Source organism: Budorcas taxicolor, chromosome 16 (assembly GCF_023091745.1).
Source record: "Budorcas taxicolor isolate Tak-1 chromosome 16, Takin1.1, whole genome shotgun sequence".
Lineage (NCBI taxonomy): Eukaryota > Metazoa > Chordata > Mammalia > Artiodactyla > Bovidae > Budorcas > Budorcas taxicolor.
In genome coordinates, this window is record NC_068925.1 from 58,197,709 (window position 1) to 58,221,016 (window position 23,308).

Sequence of the window (23,308 nt, forward strand, 5' to 3'; positions counted from 1 at the left end):
TATAAAGGAATTATTTTTAACATTCTTGTAACTTTTCTCTAAGTCAGAAATTATTTCAATGTGAAAAGTTAAAAAAAAACACAGTCTGGCCTCAAAATTAGACTTGACAAATACCAGCATCCCCAAGTCAGAGGTGAAGAGAGTAAAAATCAAAATAATCATACAATTAATTAAAGAAAAGGAGAAGCCAGAGTTGATTTTAATAAAGCCTGTAGTCTACCTTCCAGAAAAAAAGCTTCATGTTTCAACAGAGTAATAGGCAATCCATCAATAAACTATAACTGTCTTATCTCCGAGGGAAACAATGTCCTGGTTACTCATAATTTGCTCTTCCACTATTTCCTTCCTCTCAAGGCCTAATGTTGCTAGCATGCTAAAAAAAAATTTTTAACTCAATCAGTAATGAGCAGATATACAGCTGATTATTTACCAGAGCTATTCAAGCCCTAATCAATGCTAGAGCACACCAAACAGCTGTCTCTAGGATAGGACTCATCTGTGATTTTACAACTCAGGTGATAAGATTTATGGCACCACTAGAACAGATTGTTAGATACATCATTTACCTGAGAACTGCCACTGAAACCTGGAGGTTGGCTGTATTCTGTGGAATCAATAATACTACTGCAAAATGAAGAAAAAAAAATGTGATTTCAGTTTTTACATTCTTTGTAGCAACAGAAAAAGTAAATCTAAACTATATCATATATAAATCCAATATTTATTGTCAATAATTTGTCAGTCAAATAAATAAGTATTCCATAAATTAAAAAATTAGGAAATAAACAATCTACCCCTTCATCCCACCACCTTAAATATATCCATCTTGAAAAAATGTCAATAGGGAATAATCACAAGACAGGCATACACAATCGAAGTATTTGCTACAACTTCATTTTCAGATAGTTGTTTCATTTTCATTTAAGTTGTTTGAACTCTAAGGAAGAGAGTACTCAGAATACTGTAAAAAGCACAAGTACGCAATCAAAAGCTGTGATGAACAGATCCTGTCATGACACTAGAGCTATGTGCCCTTGGACACACCCTCACAATCACTCAGTTTCCTCATCTGCAAGATGAGACGAGTGGAGCAAGTAGCTCCATCTACAGTCACTTCAAGCTCTAAAAGCAACGATAATCATCTCATGTGAAAGAAAACTATCAAAGGAATGGAATAAAAGTGGTAGAATACTAATAATCTTTCTTTTATAACCCAAAATCTATGTTCTAATTTCCTCTGCTCTCAGTTCAGTTCAGTTGCTCAGTTGTGTCCGACTCTCTGCGACCCCATGAATTGCACCACGCCAGGCCTCCCTGTCCATCACCAGCTCCCGGAGTTCACTCAGATTCACGTCCAGAGTCAGTGATGCCATCCAGCCATCTCATCCTCTGTCATCCCCTTTTCCTCCTGCCCCTAATCCCTCCCAGCATCAGAGTCTTTTCCAATAATTTGCTTTCTCTAGTGGTTGTTTCTATTTGATTATATTCTCTGTGCATTCTCCTACTTACCTTAGTAAACCCTTTTTAAGTACAGACTACCTTTTCTTCCTAAGAGTACCACCTTACCATATCTATCTTTTCACTTCATTCTTCTCCCCCTCCCATCTTTAAATAAATTAGCCTATGAGGACTACTAACATCTGAAAATGGCATTAACATATACATCAACAATGATAGATCAACAGCTACCTACATTTTAAAAAATTCTTCCCTCTTTCTACTATGGAAATGTCTATATTTGTCCACCTTAATGAAATTAAAGCAATTGAGAGCACTAATTTCAGTGTATCTCTTTACATAAATATACAAAGTCATTATTCACTTTAGTTCAATAATCACAAAGGTTATAATTAAGAGGCACTCTTAAAGAGTACACAGTGAGTATGAATTTCACCTGTTAGCAGCTAAATGACTCTGGGCAGCTATTGATATTATTTGGCCTCTACCTTCTCCATCTATTAAGTGAGCAAGATATTTCAGAAAGGTGTAAGATTTATTGTGTTAATATTCCTCAGGACAATGCCAAAAAATGATGGGTAGTCAATAAATTTTATTCTATTAACAAAATCTGTCAATAACATTCAAACTTATGTTTTCAAAAATTTAATAAATCAGAAGGAACTGTTCTCACAGTACTCCAACACATAATAATAGACAATCATTGGTTGTGTTCTTAATCATTCCTATAATAAGACTCACTTATAAGACTCTCAAAGCATCTACACCACAAATTAAAGAATTAACAGGATCTGGTAATTAATTTTCTCTGGTGAAATATAACCAATGCCTACTTTCCTCGAACAGGGTCATGAACTGATACGACAAGATCACATGCTATTTTCAAAATACTCTACACAGGGACTAATACGGCTAAAAATGAGGAGATGCCAGGTATTTAAAATCTGTGCTCCTTGCACTGATGAAACCCAATCCCCTATTTGTATAAACATTAATGAAATTATGAAGCTTCACATTTAGAGGATGATAGAACAGAACTTTTTCTAGATAATATTTTATGGGAATGTAATTCAGACTTCTTTGATTGCAAGCTGGAACATGATACTGATATCATAAGTGTGCATAGTGAAAAACACTACATTTCAAATACATGTCTAAAACTAGTACTGATCAGGGTTTCCCTGGTGTCTCAGAGGTAAAGAATCAGTCTGCCAATGCAGGAGACACGGGTTCAACCCCTGATCCAGGAGCAAAGAAAACTAGGTCCATGTGCCACAGATACTAAGCCGTGCTCTAGAGCCCAGGAACCACAGCGACTGGGCCCCTGTGCCACAATTATTGAAATCCATGTGCCCCAGAGCCCATGCTCCGCAAGAAGAGAAGCCGTGCATGAGAAGCCCACACGCCACAGCCAGAGAGGAGCCCCCACTCGCTGCAAGCAGAGGAAAGCCCACCAAGCAATGAAGGCCTAACACAGCCAAACATAAATGAACAAAGTGAAAAAAATAATACTACTCATCAGAAAGAATTGAAACTATAGGGTTTAAGTGATATGTCGGTATAATCACTGCAGAATTTGATATTTAGTTTCTATTAGATCTTAATTTTATTCACTAAGAAAAATGTATTAACAAATGCAAAACTGCAACAAGCAATCTGAAGAAATAAATCCCTTTAATTTTGCTTTTTAAATGTGTCTGTGTGTATGTGTGTATAAAGTAAACGTGATTAGACGATAATATCAGAAAGCATTGACTGGGCTGGTTCCTCTTGATTCTGGGGCAATTCTGCTTCTTACCTCCAAGTTAGCCACAATCTACAGATCAGATGGTGATAAAAACAACAATATTTCAAATCCCTTATGATTATACAGTGGCAGTGAGAAATAGATTTAAGGGACTAGATCTGATAGACAGAGTACCTGATGAACTATGGATGGAGGTTTGTGACATTGTACAGGAGACAGGGATCAAGACCATCCCCATGGAAAAGAAATGCAAAAAAGCAAAATGGCTGTCTGAGGAGGCCTTACAAATAGCTGTGAAAAGAAGAGAAGCAGAAAGCAAAGGAGAAAAGAAAAGATATTCCCATTTGAATGCAGAGTTCCAAAGAATAGCAAGAAGAGATAAGAAAGCCTTCCTCAGCAATCAGTGCAAAGAAATAGAGGAAAACAACAGAATGGGAAAGACTAGAGATCTCTTCAAGAAAATTAGAGATACCAAAGGAACATTTCATGCAAAGATGGGCTCAATAAAGGACAGACACGGTATGGACCTAACAGAAGCAGAAGATATTAAGAAGACATGGCAAGAATACACAGAAGAACTGTACAAAAAAGATCTTCATGACCAAGATAATCATGACGGTGTGATCACTCACCTAGAGCCAGACAACCTGGAATGTGAAGTCAAGTGGGCCTTAGAAAGCATCACTACAAACAAAGCTAGGGGAGGTGATGGAATTCCAGTGGAGCTATTTCAAATCCTAAAAGATGATGCTATGAAAGTGCTGCACTCAATATGCCAGCAAATTTGGAAAACTCAGCAGTGGCCACAGGACTGGAAAAGGTCAGTTTTCATTCCAATCTCAAAGAAAGGCAATGCGAAAGAATTTTCAAACTACTGCACAACTGCACTCATCTCACATGCTAGTAAAGTAATGCTTAAAACTCTCCAAGCCAGGCTTCAGTAAAACGTGAACCGTGAACTTCCAGATGCTCAAGCTGGTTTTAGGAAAGGCAGAGGAACCAGAGATCATATTGTCAACATTCACTGGATTATTGAAAAAGCAAGAGAGTTCCAGAAAAACATTTATTTCTACTTTATTGACTATGCCAAAGCCTTTCACTGTGTGGATCACAATAAACTGTGGAACATCCTTCAAGATATGGGAATACCAGACCACCTGACCTGCCTCTTGAGAAACCTATATGCAGGTCAGGAAGCAACAGTTAGAACTGGACATGGAACAACAGACTGGTTCCAAATAGGAAAAGGAGTACGTCAAGGCTGTATATTGTCACCCTGCTTATTTAACTTCTATGCAGAGTACATCATGAGAAACGCTGGGTTGGAAGAAGCAAGCACAAGCTAGAATCAAGATTTGGGGAGAAATATCAATAACCTCAGATATGCAGATGATACCATCCTTACAGCAGAAGGTGAAGAGGAACTCAAAAGCCTCTTGATGAAAGTGAAAGAGGAGAGTGAAAAAGTTGGCTTAAAGCTCAACATTCAGAAAACGAAGATTATGGCATCTGGTCCCATCACTTCATGGGAAATAGATGGGGAAAAGTGGAAACAGTGTCAGACTTTATTTTGCGGGGCTCCAAAATCACTGCAGATGGTGACTGCAGCCATGAAATTAAAAGACACTTACTCCTTGGAAGGAAAGTTAAGAACAACCTAGATAGCATATTCAAAAGCAGAGACATTACTTTGCCAACAAAAGTCTGTTTAGTCAAGGCTATGGATTTTCCAGTGGTCATATATGGATATGAGAGTTGGACTGTGAAGAAGGCTGAGCGCCGAAGAATTGATGCTTTTGAACTGTGGTGTTGGAGAAGACTCCTGAGAGTCCCTTGGACTGCAAGGAGATCCAACCAGTCCATCCTAAAGGAAACCAGTCCTGGGTGTTCACTGGAAGGACTGATGCTAAAGCTGAAACTCCAATACTTTGGCCACCTCATAGGAAGAGTTGACTCACTGGAAAAGACTCTGATGCTGGGAGGGATTGAGGGCAGGAGGAGAAGGAGACGACAGAGGATGAGATGGTTGGATGGCATCACTGACTCGATGCACATGAGTTTGGGTGAACTCTGGGAGTTGGTGATGGACAGGGAGGCCTGGCGTGCTGCGATTCATTGGGTCGCAAAGAGTCGGACACGACTGAGCGACTGAACTGAACTGATTAAGCATTCACCATGCTCTAGGCACTGATCTAATAATTTAAACTTCATAACAAAGGTAGCTATTATCATTCCCACTTCTCAAATGAGGAAACAAAGCCACATTTGGCTCAAGTTAAAAAGTTAGAAAACAGGAGAGTTAGAATGCAAAACCATGCAGTCAGGTTCTAGAATCTACACTGAATCAAGGCATATAATATTCTACAAATAGAGTGAAGAAATCCTGGACTATTCCAACCCACTTCACAGACACAGTTTAAAGAGAAAAGTTAAAAAACAGCACCTAAAAATGGAAAGTCAGCAATTACTTCAATTAATGTTAAATAAATAACCTGAAACTATTTTGAATAAATTATAAAAATAAATCCATCAAACTATGGCAAAAACAAGAAGAAAATTTCAAAGCAGATATGATAGACAGAATGCCAGAATATGGACAGAGGTCATGACATTGTACAGGAGGAGGCAATCAAAACCATCCCCAAGAAAAAGAAATGCAGAAAGGCAAAATGGTTGTCTATGAGGCGTTACAAATAGATGAGAAAAGAAGAGAAGCTAAAGTCAAAGGAGAAAAGGAAAGAATACCCATCTGAATGCAGAGTTCCAAAGAATAGCAAGGAGAGATAAGAAAGCCTTCGTAAGTGATCAACACAAAGAAATAGAGGAAAACAATAGAATGGGAAAGACTAGAGATCTGTTCAAGAAAACGAGAGATACCAAGGGAACATTTCATGCAAAACAGTATGGACCTAACAGAAGCAGAAGCTATTGGGAAAAGGTGGCAAGAATATACAGAAGAACTATACAAAAAGGATCTTAATGACCCAGATAACCATGATGATGTGATCACTCACCTAGATCCAGACATCCCAGAGTGTGAAGTCAAGTGGGCCTTAGGAAGTATAACTATGAACAAAGCTTTTCTCCTTTGCCTTTCGCTTCTCTTCTTTCCTCAGCTGTTTGTAAGGTCTCCTCAGACAACCATTTTGCCTTTTGGCATATCATTTTCTTGGGGATGGTTTTCATCATCTCCTCCTGTACAATGTCATGAACCTCCGTCCATAGTTGTTCTGGCATTCTGTCTGTCAGATCTACTTCAAAATTTTCTTCTTGCTCCTGCCATAGTTTGATGGATTTATTTTTATAATTTATTTGAAATAGTTTCAGATTATTTATTTAACATTTATTGGAGCAATTGCTGACTTCCATATTTTCAGGTTGCTGTTATTTTTTACTGTTTTAGTGGAGGTGATGAAATTTTACCTGAGTTATTTCAAATCCTAAAAGATGATGCTGTTAAAGTGCTGCACTTAGTATGCCAGTAAATTTGGAAGTATCACTAGGAACAAAGCTAGTGGAGGTGATGGAATACCAGTTGAGCTATTTCAAATCCTGAAAGATGACACTGTGAAAGTGCTGCACTCAATATATCAGCAAATTTGGAAAACTCAGCAGTGGCCACAGGACTGGAAAAGGTCAGTTTCATTCCAATCTCAAAGAAAGACACTGCGAAAGAATTCTCAAACTACCACACAGTTTCACTCATCTCACATGCTAGTAAAGTAATGCTCAAAATTCTCCAAGCCAGGCTTCAGCAATATGTGAACCATGAACTTCCAGATGTTCAAGCTGGTTTTAGGAAAAGCAGAGGAACTGGAGATCAAATTGACAACATTTGCTGGATTATGGAAAAGGAAGAGAGTTCCAGAAAAACATCTGTTTTTGCTTTATTGACTATGCCAAAGCCTCTGACTGTGTGGATCACAATAAACTGTGGGAAATTATTCAAGGGATGGGAATACCAGACCACCTGACCTGCCCCTTGAGAAATCTGTATGCAGGTCAGGAAGCAACAGTTAGAACTGGACATGGAACAACAGACTGGTTCCAAATAGGAAAGGGAGTACATTAAGGCTGTATATTGTCACCCTGCTTATTTAACTTCTATGCAGAGTACATCATGAGAAGAAGCAAGCACAAGCTGGAATCAAGATTGCTGGGAGAAATATCAATAACCTCAGATATGCAGATGATACCACCCTTATGGCAGAAAGTGAAGAGGAACTAAAAAGCCTCTTGATGAAAGTGAAAGAGGAGAGTGAAAAAGTTGGCTTAAAGCTCAACATTCAGAAAACAAAGATCATGGCATCTGGTCCCGTTACTTCATGGGAAATAGATGGCGAAACAGTGTCAGACTTTATTTTTTGAGGCTCCAAAATCACTGCAGATGGTGACTGCATCCATGAATTTTTTTAAAGATGCTTGCTCCTTGGAAGAAAAGCTATGACCAACCTAGAGAGCATATTAAAAAGCAGAGACACTACTTCGCCAACAAAGGTCCGTCTAGTCAGAGCTATGGTTTTTCTAGTAGTCTTGTATGGATGTGAAAGTTGTACAATAAACAAAGCTGAGTGCCAAAGAATCTGCAGTCAATGAGACTGCAGATGTATGAAGAGTATCTTTTACATTAGTGCCAAGCAAATTTGCTTTCTGTGTCTTCCGTTTCTTTGTTCAAGTTGAAAATTCCTTAAGATTCTTCAATGCCCTCCATTGTCTATGGCATCAAGTTCAAGTCCTCTGCATGTTACAGGCCAGAGTTAACGCATGCAATCCTTAGTAATTACAACAATAAACACCAAGTGTAGCAGAGATTTCTTAAGATCTGTTCATAACCATCTAACTTTGAAGATACGGAAAATAGCGTCAGGCTGTGTATGGAGAATTTTCTGTATTGTAGAATTCTCCTCCTGGATAAACGGAAATGTTACGTTAAAAACTCTTAAGATGCAGCTGGAAAAGGTGCCGCCCCCTCACTTGTCATGCACCGCATGTTCATGGGAACCCTGGTGCTAAACCATCCAGAGACGACCTGCTTTTGGGTCAGGCTTTCGTATATAGCACAGCAGCTCCCTAGCTGTGATCTGTTGAAAATCAGCCCTCAAAACAAGGGTTCATAAAAGGAAAAAAAAATTTTTTTAAGAAAAAAGGAAAAATAAGAAGAAGAAATATAAAAAATTAAAAGAAACCTCTAGGTTTATGTAGAAGATTTGTTTAAAATATATAATAAATTAGCAGCCAATCTGTAAGGCATAGAGTTAGACCTGACCATAACAACATTTTAACTCCTACATTTTAATAGAAAGTTTTCTTGGGGAATTCCCCGGCAGTTTAGTGGTTAGGAATCCATGCATTCACTGCCAGGGGCCCAGGTTCAAACCTATTTGGGGAACTATTTATATCTCACAGGCTGTGTGGCACAGCCTAAATAAATAAATAAATAAAAATTAAAGTAAATACAATTTTAAAAAGTTAGCATCCCAAGTAAAATAAAGCAGTTGAACTAATAATAACTGCCAAAAAATACCAAAAGTGTAAGCATTATTATGTGAAGAAGCCATTGATACTACTCTGGTTGTGGGTCATCATCCAGCCAAAGACCCAATATGCAGTAATATAGAAGATGAGATCATTTTCATTCATTACACCAAAGAGCCATTATAACCACCATCCACCCTTTCCCGCCACACACATTTTTCTTTCTTAAGACCCTGGAGAAGGCAGGGTGTCACTGGGGTAAGCATAACTGCATAGAGTTCTGTGTGAGTTAAAGAGTAATTTCTTATCCTAGTCCAGGAGCCATTACATAATACCAAATTCCTTGAACTTTATCAGTTTATTCAATCAAATTATAAAATTTACAAATTCACAAGGTACTGACCCACTAGTGTGTGTGTCTGTGTGTGTATATCTATATATATATATACATACATGGATGTAAGAATATTCTTAATAATAGTTAAATAATTCTAGCATCCCTAAAGTGACCCCTTGCTTTTCCCTTCATTTTGATTTATCTGGACCTTTGTCAAAAATGACAGACAAATGAAAGTTTAAGTCTCAAATATATCTAATTAGAGTAGTGAAATAAAAGCAAAAGTGTCTTATATAAAAGTCTTACCTATAAATCTTATTTATAAATAACCCTGTTCTATACCACAGAAAACTTAAAATAAGCAATTCACAATTTAAACTTACAAATCTGTCTTTAAAAAATGAATTAAATATGATCAATAGCAAGTCTATTACTGGCAAAAGCATTTGAAAGATCAGAGATTCAAGACAAATCTTATTTACTATTTGTTTGGTATTTATTTACTGCTTTACCACAAGAAATCAAGAGTTATCCTGCAAATTTAACTCTAGTAACTATCTGGGTCATATTAAAGCATATTCACCTCCAAGCAAACAGAGAAGCTTCAACTAATACATTATCTTTAAACCAGGTTCTTTGGAGTTCTAAAACCAGAGGTTAGCGAATAATAAATAACTGTTCTGAAATACTTGCTTGATTTAAAGACAAAGAATGAAGCAATTATGAGACAATTATTTCTAAGACAGAAATCACGTCAATGAGATGCATTTTAAAAATTACAAGCAAAACCACTGGCAATAAATGGCTTTGAGGAAGACTAAAATCTAAACTTTAGACTTTAGGTTTTTTCAGTCTAAGAATATTTTAATCTAAACCAAATTGTCACTGTCATTGTTGAGAAGAAGATTTGACTAAAATGTTTCATACTCTCAGATTAAAAAAAAAATGTCATTTGGCAAAAGCTAAAAAGGACTGTGCTTGCCTATCACTCTCTAATTTACTCATAATTTAATACAAAGAGCCACGTAACAAAGAAGTATAAGCTATAGTTTATCCTCTGAATTGTGAAGACTTCCTTCCTCAGAATCTAAAGAACTAAAAATGCCCTAAAAGCAGCAATCTTCAGGTTTGAACTAATTCTAATAAGAAAAATTTGCAATGAATGAAGGCTTAAAAGTTTTGCTAAATTTAAACTGATTTTATTAAGGAGATAATCACATACTCACTTCCAACTTCACTTACCCCAATGAAGCCTGAGTGTGTTTTTTTTTTTGAGATTGATTAGTTTACTTATTAAGTATACTAAAGGTCATGCTTCAATCAAGTTCTCACAAGCTATGAAAATTAAACTACATTCTAGGTGACACATACATTTACTCAAAAACCTATTTTAAGTTCTCTTATGTATAAATGCTCATATAAAAATGTGGGAGTGTAAGAAAACCCCAGTATTAACAGGATTATAGTACAGCATGGGAAATCTACCCAAACTAGAACACACAGTATAGAACAGGAACAAAGTAAATGGAAAATGTTTTAAAAACTGGTAGTTAATTCTATCTTGCACTTCCTTCCTCCACTTCATTTTCTAAGGGAACTGGTGTATCAAAAAAGAATAAAGCTCATCCTTGGCTGGATTCTTGGGGATGGCTAGAGGGTGGGTAGCTACTTAAGAGAGGAACAGAGGAGTTTCTCAGCAAAAAAAATAATATATAAGTAAAGTTACCCTAATAACCCATTTGGAGAGTTAAATTCAATGCTAAAGCACAAAAATAGTAGGCAAGGTAAAGGGGATTATGGAAGGCCATACAAAAGTGATCTAAGTCAATTTAAATACAATGGAAAGTCGCTGAATGATTTTAAGGAAAGTAACATGATGAGATTCCTCACAATACACGGTAGGAGTATAGTTAAAAGACTATTGCATGACTTTATGAGATACTTGGGGTCTAAACAAGGTAGCTGGAAGAGAACAGACAGGATATGACAATTACAGCCAATTACGGTATACAGAAGACAAATTCCTGGGGAGGGAGGTATAATATCAATAATTATATGTCTTCTGTTTCTCTTCACAATAAGCACATAACCCTCACCATAAACCCAAAATCAATGTAAGGGATTTACCCTGAACCCACAAAAAAATGAATGAATCCACAAAAACTCTTTTTTAAAGTAAACCTCTTAAAAAGAGACCAAAACATGACAATGAGGAATAAGAACAAAATCTGGTATTTATAGAATGATGATAATAATTATGGGGGGCATTATGTTTCAACTATATACTATTTCTTGAAAATAAAACAGACTTCAATATTGAGAGCATAACATTCTTCCCATGTTTAATTCCACATCTTAGTCTTAAGGGTCATTTCCCAAGAATATTCAAAGCTAGCATCATTTTCCCAAGTGTCTCTCTCAAATCTTGTGATAAAGAATGTATTTTACGAAAAAATCAAAACACTCTTTTGAAGAAAATATCATGTTTGCCTGTTTTTCCATCTTCAACTGAACCAGTCTAACTGACCACATCATCTGACAAGTGTTCCATACGATTTTAGTAATTCAACAAAGTTTTCACAGACATCATGAATTCCTACATCTCTCATGAGACTGGCCACTTTATTATACAACCACTTCTCTTCTCTTCCACCAATAAAATCCTATAAAATCCAATAAAAAGTCCACCATTTCCTCTTTACGGATTCTTGCAATATTCCTAACATTCCTCCTAGCTTCCAATTGCAGGGGATTGGGAGAGACAGAAAGTCTCGTCTCTATCCTCTACATGTGAACCCCTGTAAGTATTTTATAATCTAAAAAGACCCTACTCAAAACTACCCTGTGACTTTTTATTATCTCTTCTCTTCTCTTCATTCATGTGTCAGCTTTCTAATATATCTAACTGCCTTCCTGCTGCTGCTGCTGCTAAGTCACTTCAGTTGTGCCCGACTCTGTGCGACCCCATAGACGGCAGCCCACCAGGCTCCCCCATCCCTGGGATTCTCCAGGCAAGAATACTGGAGTGGGGTGCCACTGCCTTCTCCAATGCTTCTTTCCTAGGATACTACTTATATGTCATATACAAATATTATATTTTTTCTTATTTAGCATCTCCCTCAACCTACAGACACACACACACACACACACACACACACACACCCAACACACACACACACACACCCAACACAGCCAACACACACACACACACACCCACCCACACACCCACACCCACACCCAAACGGAAGTTCCATAAAGGGAGGGACTCTCTAGCTACATTCAACACTTAAAACAGTGCCCAGTGCATCAGAGGCATTAAATTTTAAAAAGCCAGTTAAATGAACATAATACTATATTGTTAATATGTTATTAAAAGTCACCAGTGAGAGATTAACGAAGATCAGTGAGAGATTAACAAAGACCAGGGGCTTCCCTGGTAGCTCACATGGTAACAAAGACCTGGCCACGACAGATAGAAAGAAATAAAGTGATATGACAGAGTGATATGATAATGAGAATTATCAGTTTATTAGAGAAGACATTGTGATATGACAACTTTTATTTGCCTGGATGCACTCACATAATAAATATTCCATTTACACAGATCCCACATATGTCAGGAAGTGAATGCTAAGCTAAAGATAATATCCCACAGACTGAATCATTCCCAAGTATTTTAAAGAAAATAAAATATGGACAAAAACAAGCTGAATTACACAGGTAAAGTGACCCCAGAATCACTCAGCACTCATGCAGATTCTCTATAAAACGGTTAATGAAATATATTAAACCCACCAGGAATGTTATTTTGCCAGAATATTCTTTGTGTCCCTTCCCCACATATCATCCCAAACTAGATGTAAAATGGCTTTCCTGATCTGGCACTGGCCGTAAAGTTAGTGTAATCTCCTGTACTGTCACTGGACTGCTTGAAAATCCATGTGTTATACTAAAACTATCTGTCTAAAAAGCTTCTGTTGGACCACAATCGTGAATGGATTAGCAATGGATTAGAAACATGTAAAATTTCTCTTGCTCTGCACACAACAAAAAAGTTCAAATTCAAATGTTAGGTAGTAGATATTTCATCAATAGAACTTTAAATTTACATAGGGACCATAGACATATTTCACAAAAACATACTGAAGGAGGCCAGTCACTACCAGTACTTAAAATCTAGGGAAACAGTCATGAGCAAGATATATGCAATTCCTGCGCTATAGAGAATACAGAAGGGAAGACTTAATTAAATTAATAATGGGGAGTTATAAAGAAACTAGCAGAGATGTCTAAACAAACAGATCTACCTAATTCAACTGGATAGTGGCAAAGTCAAAGGTATTAGTTTAACTAATATTACCATTTCATTTTCTCAAATTATAGATTTTTAATGTCATCTGATTTTAATTTACAATATATTCAAAGCTATCATTATTTTGAGAAATCCACCAAACTTTTAATTCATTACTGAATTCACAGTATTATAATATTCTACTAACTGTCCCTGGCATGAAATTTAAAGCATAAAGGAAACGGATGGGCAATCTGAATCTCATTTCTACATCATGACCAAAAGTAATTTCTTAGGAGTTGTGTTCATCACATGGAAAAGGCTACCAAGGACTAATACCATATCTGCACTTTATAACATAAATCCAAAGCAATTACAGGTTTCAAGCTTTGTACCTGTGTGATGGAGAAGGAGCTTCAAATTGAGGCACTGTGCTATCCTCACTGACAGGAGAATATAAGCCGCTCATTTCCTGGAAGTACAATTATTAGAATTATAGCCACTCCAAAGAGAAGATGTATAAGTCAAAAGGAGCTATTTCTTTCTTTCCAATCCCAGGTTTTATCAGTTCCTTTTTGTCTCAACATCCAAATTTCTCAACGTTTCCTCTCCTTAGAGTACAAAAGCAAGGATATCTGAAACTTATGAGACAAGTCTTTTTTATGACGTACATACTTACAGAACTAGAAATTCTTTAATAAATATTATTCATTACTAATGAAGCCATCAAATGCAGAAAAAGACAAATGTAAATATTTTTAATGAGACATACTGTACATTATGTGAACAGTGAACTAGCTTAATCATTTTTAATCTAGGTGAGAACCTACTGATAAATATTAAGATAAGTATTGCAACTGACTAAACAGACTTTTGTCGGCAAAGGAATGACTCTGCTTTTTAATACACTATCTAGGTGTGTGTTAGTGTTAGTCAATCAGTCATGTCCAACTCTCTGCAACCACACAAACTGTAGCTCTCTAAGCAAGAATAGTGGAGGGGATTGCCATTCCCTTCTGCAGAGGATCTTCCCAACACAAGAACTGAACCTGGGTTAGTCATAGCTTTTCTTCCAGGAGTAAGCATCTTTTAATTTCATGGCTGCAGCCACCATCTGCAGAGAGTTTGGAGCCTAAGTAAATAAAATCTGTTACTGTTTCCATTTTTTCTTCATCTATTTGCCATGAAGTGATGGGACTAGATAGCATGATCTTCGTTTTTTGAGCTGAGTTTTAAACCAGCTTTTTCACTCTACTATTTCACCTTCATCAAGAGGCTCTTTAGTTCCTCTTTGCTTTCTGCCATAAAGGTGGTGTCATCTGCATCTCTGAGGTTATTGATATTTCTCCTGGCAATCTTGATTCCTGCTTGTGCTTCATCCAGCCCTGCATTTCGCATGATGTATCCTACATATAAGTTAAATAAGCAGGGTGACAATATGCAGCCTTGACGTACTCCTTTCCCAATTTTAAACCAGTCCATTGTTCCATGTCCAGTTCTAACTGTTCTGTCCTGACCTGCATAGAGGTTTCAGAGGAGGCAGGTAAGGTGGTCTGGTATTCCCATCTTGAAGAATTTTCAGTTTTTCATGATCCACACAAAGGCTTTAGAGTTGTCAATGGAACAGAAGATGTTTTTGTGGAATTCTCTTGCTTTTTCTATGATCCAACACATGTTGGCAATTTGATCTCTGGTTCCTCTGTCTTTTCTAAATCCAGCCTGAACATCTGGAAGTTCTTGGTTCGCGTACTGTTGTAGCCTAGCTTGGAGAATTTTGAGCATTCCTTTGCTAGCATGTGAAATGAGGGCAACTGTGTAGTAGTCTGAACATTCATTGGCATTGCTCTTCCTGGGGACTGGAATGAAAACTGAACTTTTCAAGTCTTGTGGCCCTTGCTGAGTTTTCCAAATTTGCTGGCATATTGAGTGCAGCACTTTCACAGCATCATCTTTCAGGATCTGAAATAGCTAAGCTGGAATTCCATCACCTCCACTAGCTTTGTTTGTAGTGATGCTTCCTAAGGCCCACTTGACTTCACACTCTGAGATGTCTGGGTCTAAGTGAGTGATCCATCGTGGTTATCTGGGTCATTAAGATCCTTTTTGGATAATTCTTCTGTGTATTCTTGCCACCTTTTCTTAATAGCTTCTGCTTCTGTTAGGTCCATACTGTTTTTGTCCTTTATTGAGCCCATCTTTGCATGAAATGTTCCCTTGATGTCTCTAATTTACTTGAAGCGATATCTAGTCTTTCCCATTCTACTGTTTTCCTCTATTTCTTTGCATTGATCACTTAGGAAGGGTTTCTTATCTCTCCATGCAATTCTTTGGAACTCTGCATGCAGATGGATGTATCTTTCCTTTTCTCCCTTGCCTTTCGCTTCTCTTCTTTTCTCAGCTATTTCTAAGGCCTCGCCAGAAAACCATTTTGCCTTTCTGCATTTCTTTTTCTCGGGGATGGTTTTGATCACCACCTCATGTACTATATTATGAAACTCTGTCCACAGTTCTTCAGGCACTTTGTCAGATCTAATCCATTGAATCTATTCATTACTTCCACTGTATAATCATAAGAGATTTGATTTAGGTCATACTTGAATGGTCTAGTGGTTTTCCCTACTTTCTTTAGTTTAAGTACAAATTTTGCAATAAGGAGTTTGTGATCTGAGCCACAGTCAGTACCCAGTCTTATTTTTGCTGACTGTATAGAGCTTCTCCATCTTTAGTTGCAAAGAATATAATCAATCTAATTTTGGTGTTGACCATCTGGTGATGTCCATGTGTAGAGTATTCTCTTGTGTTGTTGGAAGAGGATGTTTGCTATGACAAATACATTATTTTGGCAAAACTCTGTTAGCCTTTCCCCTGCTTCATTCTGTACTACAAGGTGAAACTTGCCTGTTACTCCAGGTATCTCTTGATTTCCTACTTTTCATTCCAGTACTCTATGACAAAAAGGACATCTTTTTTGGGTTCTATCAAGTTCTATAAAGTCTTGTAGGTCTTCATAGAATTGTCCTACTTCACCTTCTTTGGCATTAGTCAAAGTTAACGGTTTTTCTAGCAGTCATGTACTAATGTGAAAGTTGGACCATAAAGAAGGCTAAGCACTGAAGAATTGATGCTTTTGAACTGTGGTGATGGAGAAGACCCTTGAGAGTTCCTTGGACTGCAAGGGGATCAAACCACTCAATCCTAAGGAAATCAACCTTGAATACTCATTGGAGGGACTGATGCTGACGCTGAAACTCCAATACTTTGGCCACCTGATACAAAGAGCAGATTCACTGGAAAAGACCCTGATGCTGGGAAAGATTGAAAGCAGGAGGAGAAGCAGAAGACAGAGGACAAGATGGTTGGATGGCATCACCAACTCAATAGTTATGAGTCTGGGCAAGCTTTGGGAGATGGTGAAGGACAGGGAAGCCTGGTGTGCTGTAGTCCATGGGGCCACAAAGAGCTGGACACGACGGAGCGACTAAATGGCAATGATCATTACTGTTCAACTCACCAAAGTATAGAAAAACAGGATATATCAGTCTCTACTTTGAAAATATTCTTTGCAAACATTAAGAAAAGTAACATCCCTCTTGATGCAAATATTAGCTTTGTTTACTAACTGCTTAAACTCTAACTTTTGATCATTAACTCAGAGGAAAAGGGCTCCTAATAAATTATTGCAGAAATTATGCCTGTTACTTTCTATATAATGGAGACTAATCCCATTAATTTAATGCAGCAATTTAAAGGAAATCAAAATTTTCATGAAATTGAAAAGCTACTTGAGATGTAAGAAATTCTTGGTCTTACTTCCACTCTTTTGATGTCCTCTTCCAAAACACTTAACTCCTTCTGAATCTGCTCCAGTTGCTGTGGATTAGAGAGGGGGAAAAAAAAAAGCCTAAACCAAACCACACTGGCATCACCACAATCATAAAGTAATTTTACATTTGGAATATGATTTTTAGGAAATTGTATACTAATGGTAAATTGTAGGGGTGAAAAACTGCAGCTAAAAAGCACTGCAAGTTCCTATGTTAAAAAGTAAATGTAAAGACTTAATATTTAAGAAAATAGTACTTTCTTTAATACAATAATTGACTTTATAATAAAAATGTTAAAGATGAACAATAAAAATATGATTTAATAAAAACAAGATATCCAAAGAACTTTTAAATCACCTCATTTAACTGTCAGCAATTAATATCAGCATGTCAGTTGTTAACCTCACTTTAAAAATAAGTCTCAAAGATTAAATTCTACCACCCAAAAGCAATCACAAGTTACCCTCTTAAGCATTTTAAAACATATTTAAGATTATGCTTCATCTTTGACATTTTGCTTATTGCACCATAACTTTTCTCTATGCCTTTAAAATGCAAAAATTTTAATTATCATATTTAATGATATATTTGACAATCAAGTAATTCTGAACCATGAGTCTACATTTTAGATTATATGAGTTTACATTCCAAATTTTATTGAGATTATTAAAATGAAATTATTTGATCAAGAGAAATAGCAACTCTTCACTACATGAAACAAAACTACTTTCCAAACACTATCAAATTTAAATTTCTATAATTATTATATATAAGTGGCTGTCTTAATATAAGCCAAATATATTGAAGCCAATTTTATTTTTTGCCCATGTGGTGCAGCATGCAGGATCTCAGTTCCCCAAACAGGAATCGAACCCATGTCCCATGTTTTGGGAGTTCTGAGTCTTAACCACTGAACTTTCAGGGAAAACCCCTGAGCCAGTTTTCAGAATATAAAATAATGATAATGAATATATTTATGTAATACTTATTGCCAGATGTGCAATAAGGAAGTATTACACAGGAAAATAAATCACAGAAAGATTAAGTGACTTGCCCAAGACCGCAGTAAGTACACAGCAGAACTAGAGTTGAAATCAAGGCAGCTCCAGGATTCATGCCGTTAACTACTATGCTATAACACTACTACTTGAAAACAGTACCTTATTATTTAACTTTCTTTTACCTAGTAACTAGTAGGGGTAAACAGATTTTTAAGCATGTTTTCTTCTGAGGCAATATATAGACAGTTGATAATATATTAACTCAAATATTAACCAATCTTAAACATTTTGCTAAGTACTGTGAAGCATGGGATTTAGAAAACTCTAGCCCTTGGCCTCATGGAATTCAGTCTAGGGAAGAGCTTCTGGGTTGGTGAACGTGTAGGTTGGTGAGTGCATGAAGATGCTGGGAGAACAGCACACCTGGAGAGGGTATGGAAGCTCCATGCCCCTTCCCACATATCTCAGTTCTATTCTTTTACAATAAATTGATAATCCAGCAAGTAAACTGTTTTCCTGTTATGTGATCCATTTTAGCAAATTATCAAATCCTTGGAGGGGAACATGGGAACTGCCAATTTATAGCCAGTAGATTAAATATACGAGTGACTTCTTGGACATGCAATTATGATCTGAAGGGGCAGCTCAGTCTTGTGGGATTGAATCCTCAACCAGTGGAATCTAGGGCCAACTCCAAGTAGAGAGTGTTAGATAGAATTGACCTGAATTGATTTCCAGGACATTCTGCTTATATCTACAGAGAACTGGAGAACTAGTTGGTGTAAGAAATCACCTACACATTTGGTGGCCAGAAATATGGAGAGAGGTAATGAGTAAAGGAAAAAAGTGTTCTCCTTTTGGACATCAATATAAGACATTATAGTATGAGGAAATAGAAGAAAGACAAAGGATAACTATTTTAAAAAGCAGAAAGAACAACTAGGCTAAATTCACTCTGCAAATGTGTTTCATAAACCAGACAGGCAGAATCTAGAATAAAAGCATAAAACAGAGACCAAGAACGTTTTGGAAACACATGAAGAGAGTTCATAAAGCTGAACTGTCATTATCTAAATGAAAACAGACCACAAATGGGAATGAAAATTGACAAATTTCTGGATCAAATCTGCATTAACACTATTGTGAGTTTGGGGGGTACTAAAAATAATAATAATAATAATAATAATATACATAAGATGGAGGAATGCTACTTAAGAGCACAGTCCAAAGTCATCAATAGCAAGCACTCTCAACACAGTATACTCTATTACAACCCAAAGAAATTATTTTAAAATTTGAAAAGTGAAGAACAGAAGTCTCTGAATCCCTTAAGACTAAAACATAAAAGAATTCAAAAATAGAACCCCCTTTAATTGACATTAACTTTGGTGCAGTTAGGTATCATTGGCACTCATTTATTTGACCTTCACTATGATTGAATAAGTACTCTCGCCTGGAAAATCCCATGGACGGAAGAGCCTGGTAGGCTGCAGTCCATGGGGTCACACAGAGTCGGACACGAATGAAGCCACTTAGCAGCAGCAGCATGACTGAATAAAAACATGCTGAAGTATTAAGTTCAGTATCTTAATTTTAGTTTTTAGAGCTAATATAATTAGAATAAATTACAGTTGCCAAGACCTCGTCAATTATCTGAAATATTCAAAACTGAACAAAAGAATACTGATAAACTTCCAGGATAAAGAAAAGCTGGTTAAAAAAAAAGTAGCAAAATTAATAATACTATATATATATATATATATATATATAAACAAAAAAGCACTAAAAATAAATTTTTTAAAAAAGCACTGTATATTGATTAGAATTTCCAATATTCAGAACACTGACAACACCAAAAGCTGAAAAAGATGTGTAGCAACAAGAACTCTCATTTATTCTTGGTAGGAATGAAAAATTGTACAGCCACTCTGAAAGGCAGATTGGCAGTTTCTTTAAAAATTATACATATTCTTATCATATAAGCCAGTAACCACACTCCTTAGTATTTACCCAAGCTAGCTGAAAACATCGATTCCAAAAAAACACATTGATAGCAGCTTTAGTAATTAACAATACTTGAAACAACCAAGATGTCCTTCAGATGAATGGATAAACAGTGGTTCATGAAGACAATGGAATCATATTCAGTGCTAAGAAGAAATGAGCTTTCAAGTCATAAAAAAAATGAGGAAATTTAAATGTGCATTACTATGGGGTATATGGAAAATCTCTGTGCCATCTTTTCAATTCTTCTGTGAACTTAAAACTGCTCTAAAAAATGTCTTCAAAAAAATATAAATACGGTGAAGTAACTCTTAAAGAAAAAACATAATAACAAAAAACCAAAAGAGAAAAGAAACAAAAACAGAATAAAATGGCAGGCTTAAACTCTTTTACATTAAATGTAAATGATTTAAATACAAAATTATAAGACTGGGTCTGGCAGAGTGAATGAAAAACCTCTGCTGTATATAAGAAATTCACCTCAAATAAGTTAGTGATACAACAAAGAACCCAAGATTCGGTAGGATGCAAAACATTCTTACCACACTGTGCAAACTGCAGGAAACACATTCTTTACTAGCACGAATATTTCAAAATCTAATGAACTAACATGTGACAGTGCAAATATCATACTATAAAAACCAAATTATTTTCTGATAACAATGCAATTGTAACAGAAATCCATAATTGTTTTAAAAAAAGGTCTCCATTGGTAGTACAGTAGATAAGAATCCACCTGCAAATGCAGGGGACATCGGTTTGATCCCTGGTCCAGGAAGATTCCACATGCCACGGGGCAATTAAGTCCATGTACCACAACTACTGAGCCCGCTCTCTAGAGCCCATGAGCCACAGCTACTGAAGCCTGTGTGCCTAGAACCTGTGCTTGGCAACAAGAGAAGCCACCACAATGAGAAGCCTGTGCACAGCAATGAAGAGTAGCCCCCACTTGACACAACTAGAGAAAGCCCACAGGCAGCAACGAAGACCCAACACAATCAAAAATAAAATAAGCAACTTCTTTTTAAATGAAAGAATCCCAATAGCCAAGTAATAAATTTATCTATAAATAACCCACATGCCTAAGAAAAAGTATAACAAAAACTAGAGACTACTTTGAACTAAGGAATAACAAACAAAAATGCCATAACAAAATTATTAGATGCAACTAAAAGAACTATGGCCTGAAATGTGTATATTATTAAAAATAAAGTCTGCCTACTAATATGCATATCCAAGTTAACAAATTAGAAGAGAAACAACAAAATAAAACCAAAAAGAGTAGAAGGATGGACAATGTAATTATAAGGAGATTAATTAGAAAATGGAAAACAAAAATAAAATAAAGGACATAAACAAAGCCAAAAAGTTGGTTCCTGGATAAAACTCATAAAATTGATACAACCCTGAATCCCTGACATGACCTGATCAAAACAAACAAACAGAAAAAGGTACAGCACCAATAAGCAGAGTCAGGAATGAAAGACATCACTAAAAACTCTAGCGGTATTAAAAGCTTGGTATTAAGACCAATCTAACACTAAAAAATCTGAAAACTAAGAAGAAACAGACAAGTCTTGGAAAAAACATAATGTGTCAAAAATGATATCTAAAACAAAAATCTGAATAAGCAGTAAATGAATCAACAAAATTTCTGCAAACAACAGGTCCATATAGCTTTTCCAGCAAAATCCTTAAACATTCAGCAAAGATATTCATCCTAGATTATACAAATTCTTCCAGCAAACAGAAAAAGAGGATACATTCTCCAACCAATTTGATAAAACCAACTTTATAACAAAACCGGACAAGATCAGTGTGTAAAAAGTTAAAGAACAATCTTATTAGTGAATATAGATGCAATAAGGGAGCCAAAGAGGGCAAACAACTGTCCTACTTATCTAGAATGCAGAACATTCAGTGATAAAACTGGAACACTCCTGGGCAAATCAGGACAGTTGATCGCCCTAGGTGCAAAGTTGATTGAGTTTTTAATGTTAAACAAATAACGATCCATTTTAATATAATGAAAAAAAAATCATATCATCTCAACTGCACAAAAATTCTGGAGAATACTGAACCCCCACTTACAATTAAAAAAAAATTCTCTTAGGAAACTGGGAATAGAAACTTAGCTCCTTGAATGATTAGAAAAAATACCTACCAAAAGCCTACAGAAAACATCATACCTAATGGTGACACGTCGAAAGCTTTCACTTTGAGATCAGCACCAAGACTAGGATGCCCCGCTATCACTTCTATTCACCATTGTACCGGATATCCTAGCCAGCAGAGTAAGACAAGAAAAATAAATAAAGGATATAAGGATCATAAGGAAAGAAACTAAACTGTTATTATTTGCAGATGATGATGTGTGCAAAGAAAATACAAAGTAATCTACAAATAAATTATTAGAATTAATGATTTTAACAAACTTGCTGGATACAAAAAAAAAGTATGTATCAAAATCAACTGCATTTCTATATGCCAGCAATAAATAGTAAGAAACTGAAATTAAAGACACAGACATCACTTAGAATAGCATAAAAATGATTGAGGACCTAAGGACAACTCTAAAATAGATATATAAGAATAATATCCTGAAAAATATCAAAATTTTGGAGGCCATTTTTAAGGACCTATATATACAGAGAGAAATACCATGTTCAACGGCTAGAGGGCTCAATACTGTAAAGAGAGCCTCCGAAATCGATCTATGGAGTCAAAGCAATCCCAATAAAAATCACAGCAGGTATACAATGGAAATGTATCAGCTGGTTTTAAAATTTATAGAGAAATACAAAGAGCTATGAATAGCTGCAACTTTCCTAAAAAAGAATAGTCACTTACTTCAAAATTCTAGTATTTAATACAATGTGGTATTGCCAGAAAGACAGACAAATAGACCAGTGGAGCAAAAGAGAGCCTGGAAACAGACCCATGTACGTATGGACACATGATGTATGACAGATGTGGTATTTCAAAGCAATGGGAAAAGGATGAACTTTTTAATCAAGGATGCTTGGACATCTGGATATTCATATGAAAAATTCCCAAGTAGATATATGTATGGGGGAAAAAAAAAAAAGGATAAAAGATTCAAGCAGATAATATAGCAAAACGTCTTTATGACTTCAGGTGGAGAAGAATTCTTTACCTAATAGAAAAGGC

At 36.2% G+C, this 23,308-nt stretch overlaps 1 protein-coding gene across 2 annotated transcripts in view; it reads right to left on the reverse strand.

Moving 5' to 3' along the window:
- COP1 (COP1 E3 ubiquitin ligase) overlaps positions 1 to 23,308 on the reverse strand; it is a 230,527-nt gene that overhangs the window by 141,073 nt on the left and 66,146 nt on the right. For both annotated transcript variants that reach the window (XM_052653649.1, XM_052653648.1), the window contains exons 7-9: positions 17,119 to 17,178; positions 13,704 to 13,780; positions 567 to 624 (exon numbers count right to left, since the gene is read on the reverse strand). In XM_052653649.1, coding sequence (XP_052509609.1) covers positions 567 to 624; positions 13,704 to 13,780; positions 17,119 to 17,178 — 195 coding nt within the window. The remainder of the gene's footprint in view (positions 1 to 566; positions 625 to 13,703; positions 13,781 to 17,118; positions 17,179 to 23,308) is intronic.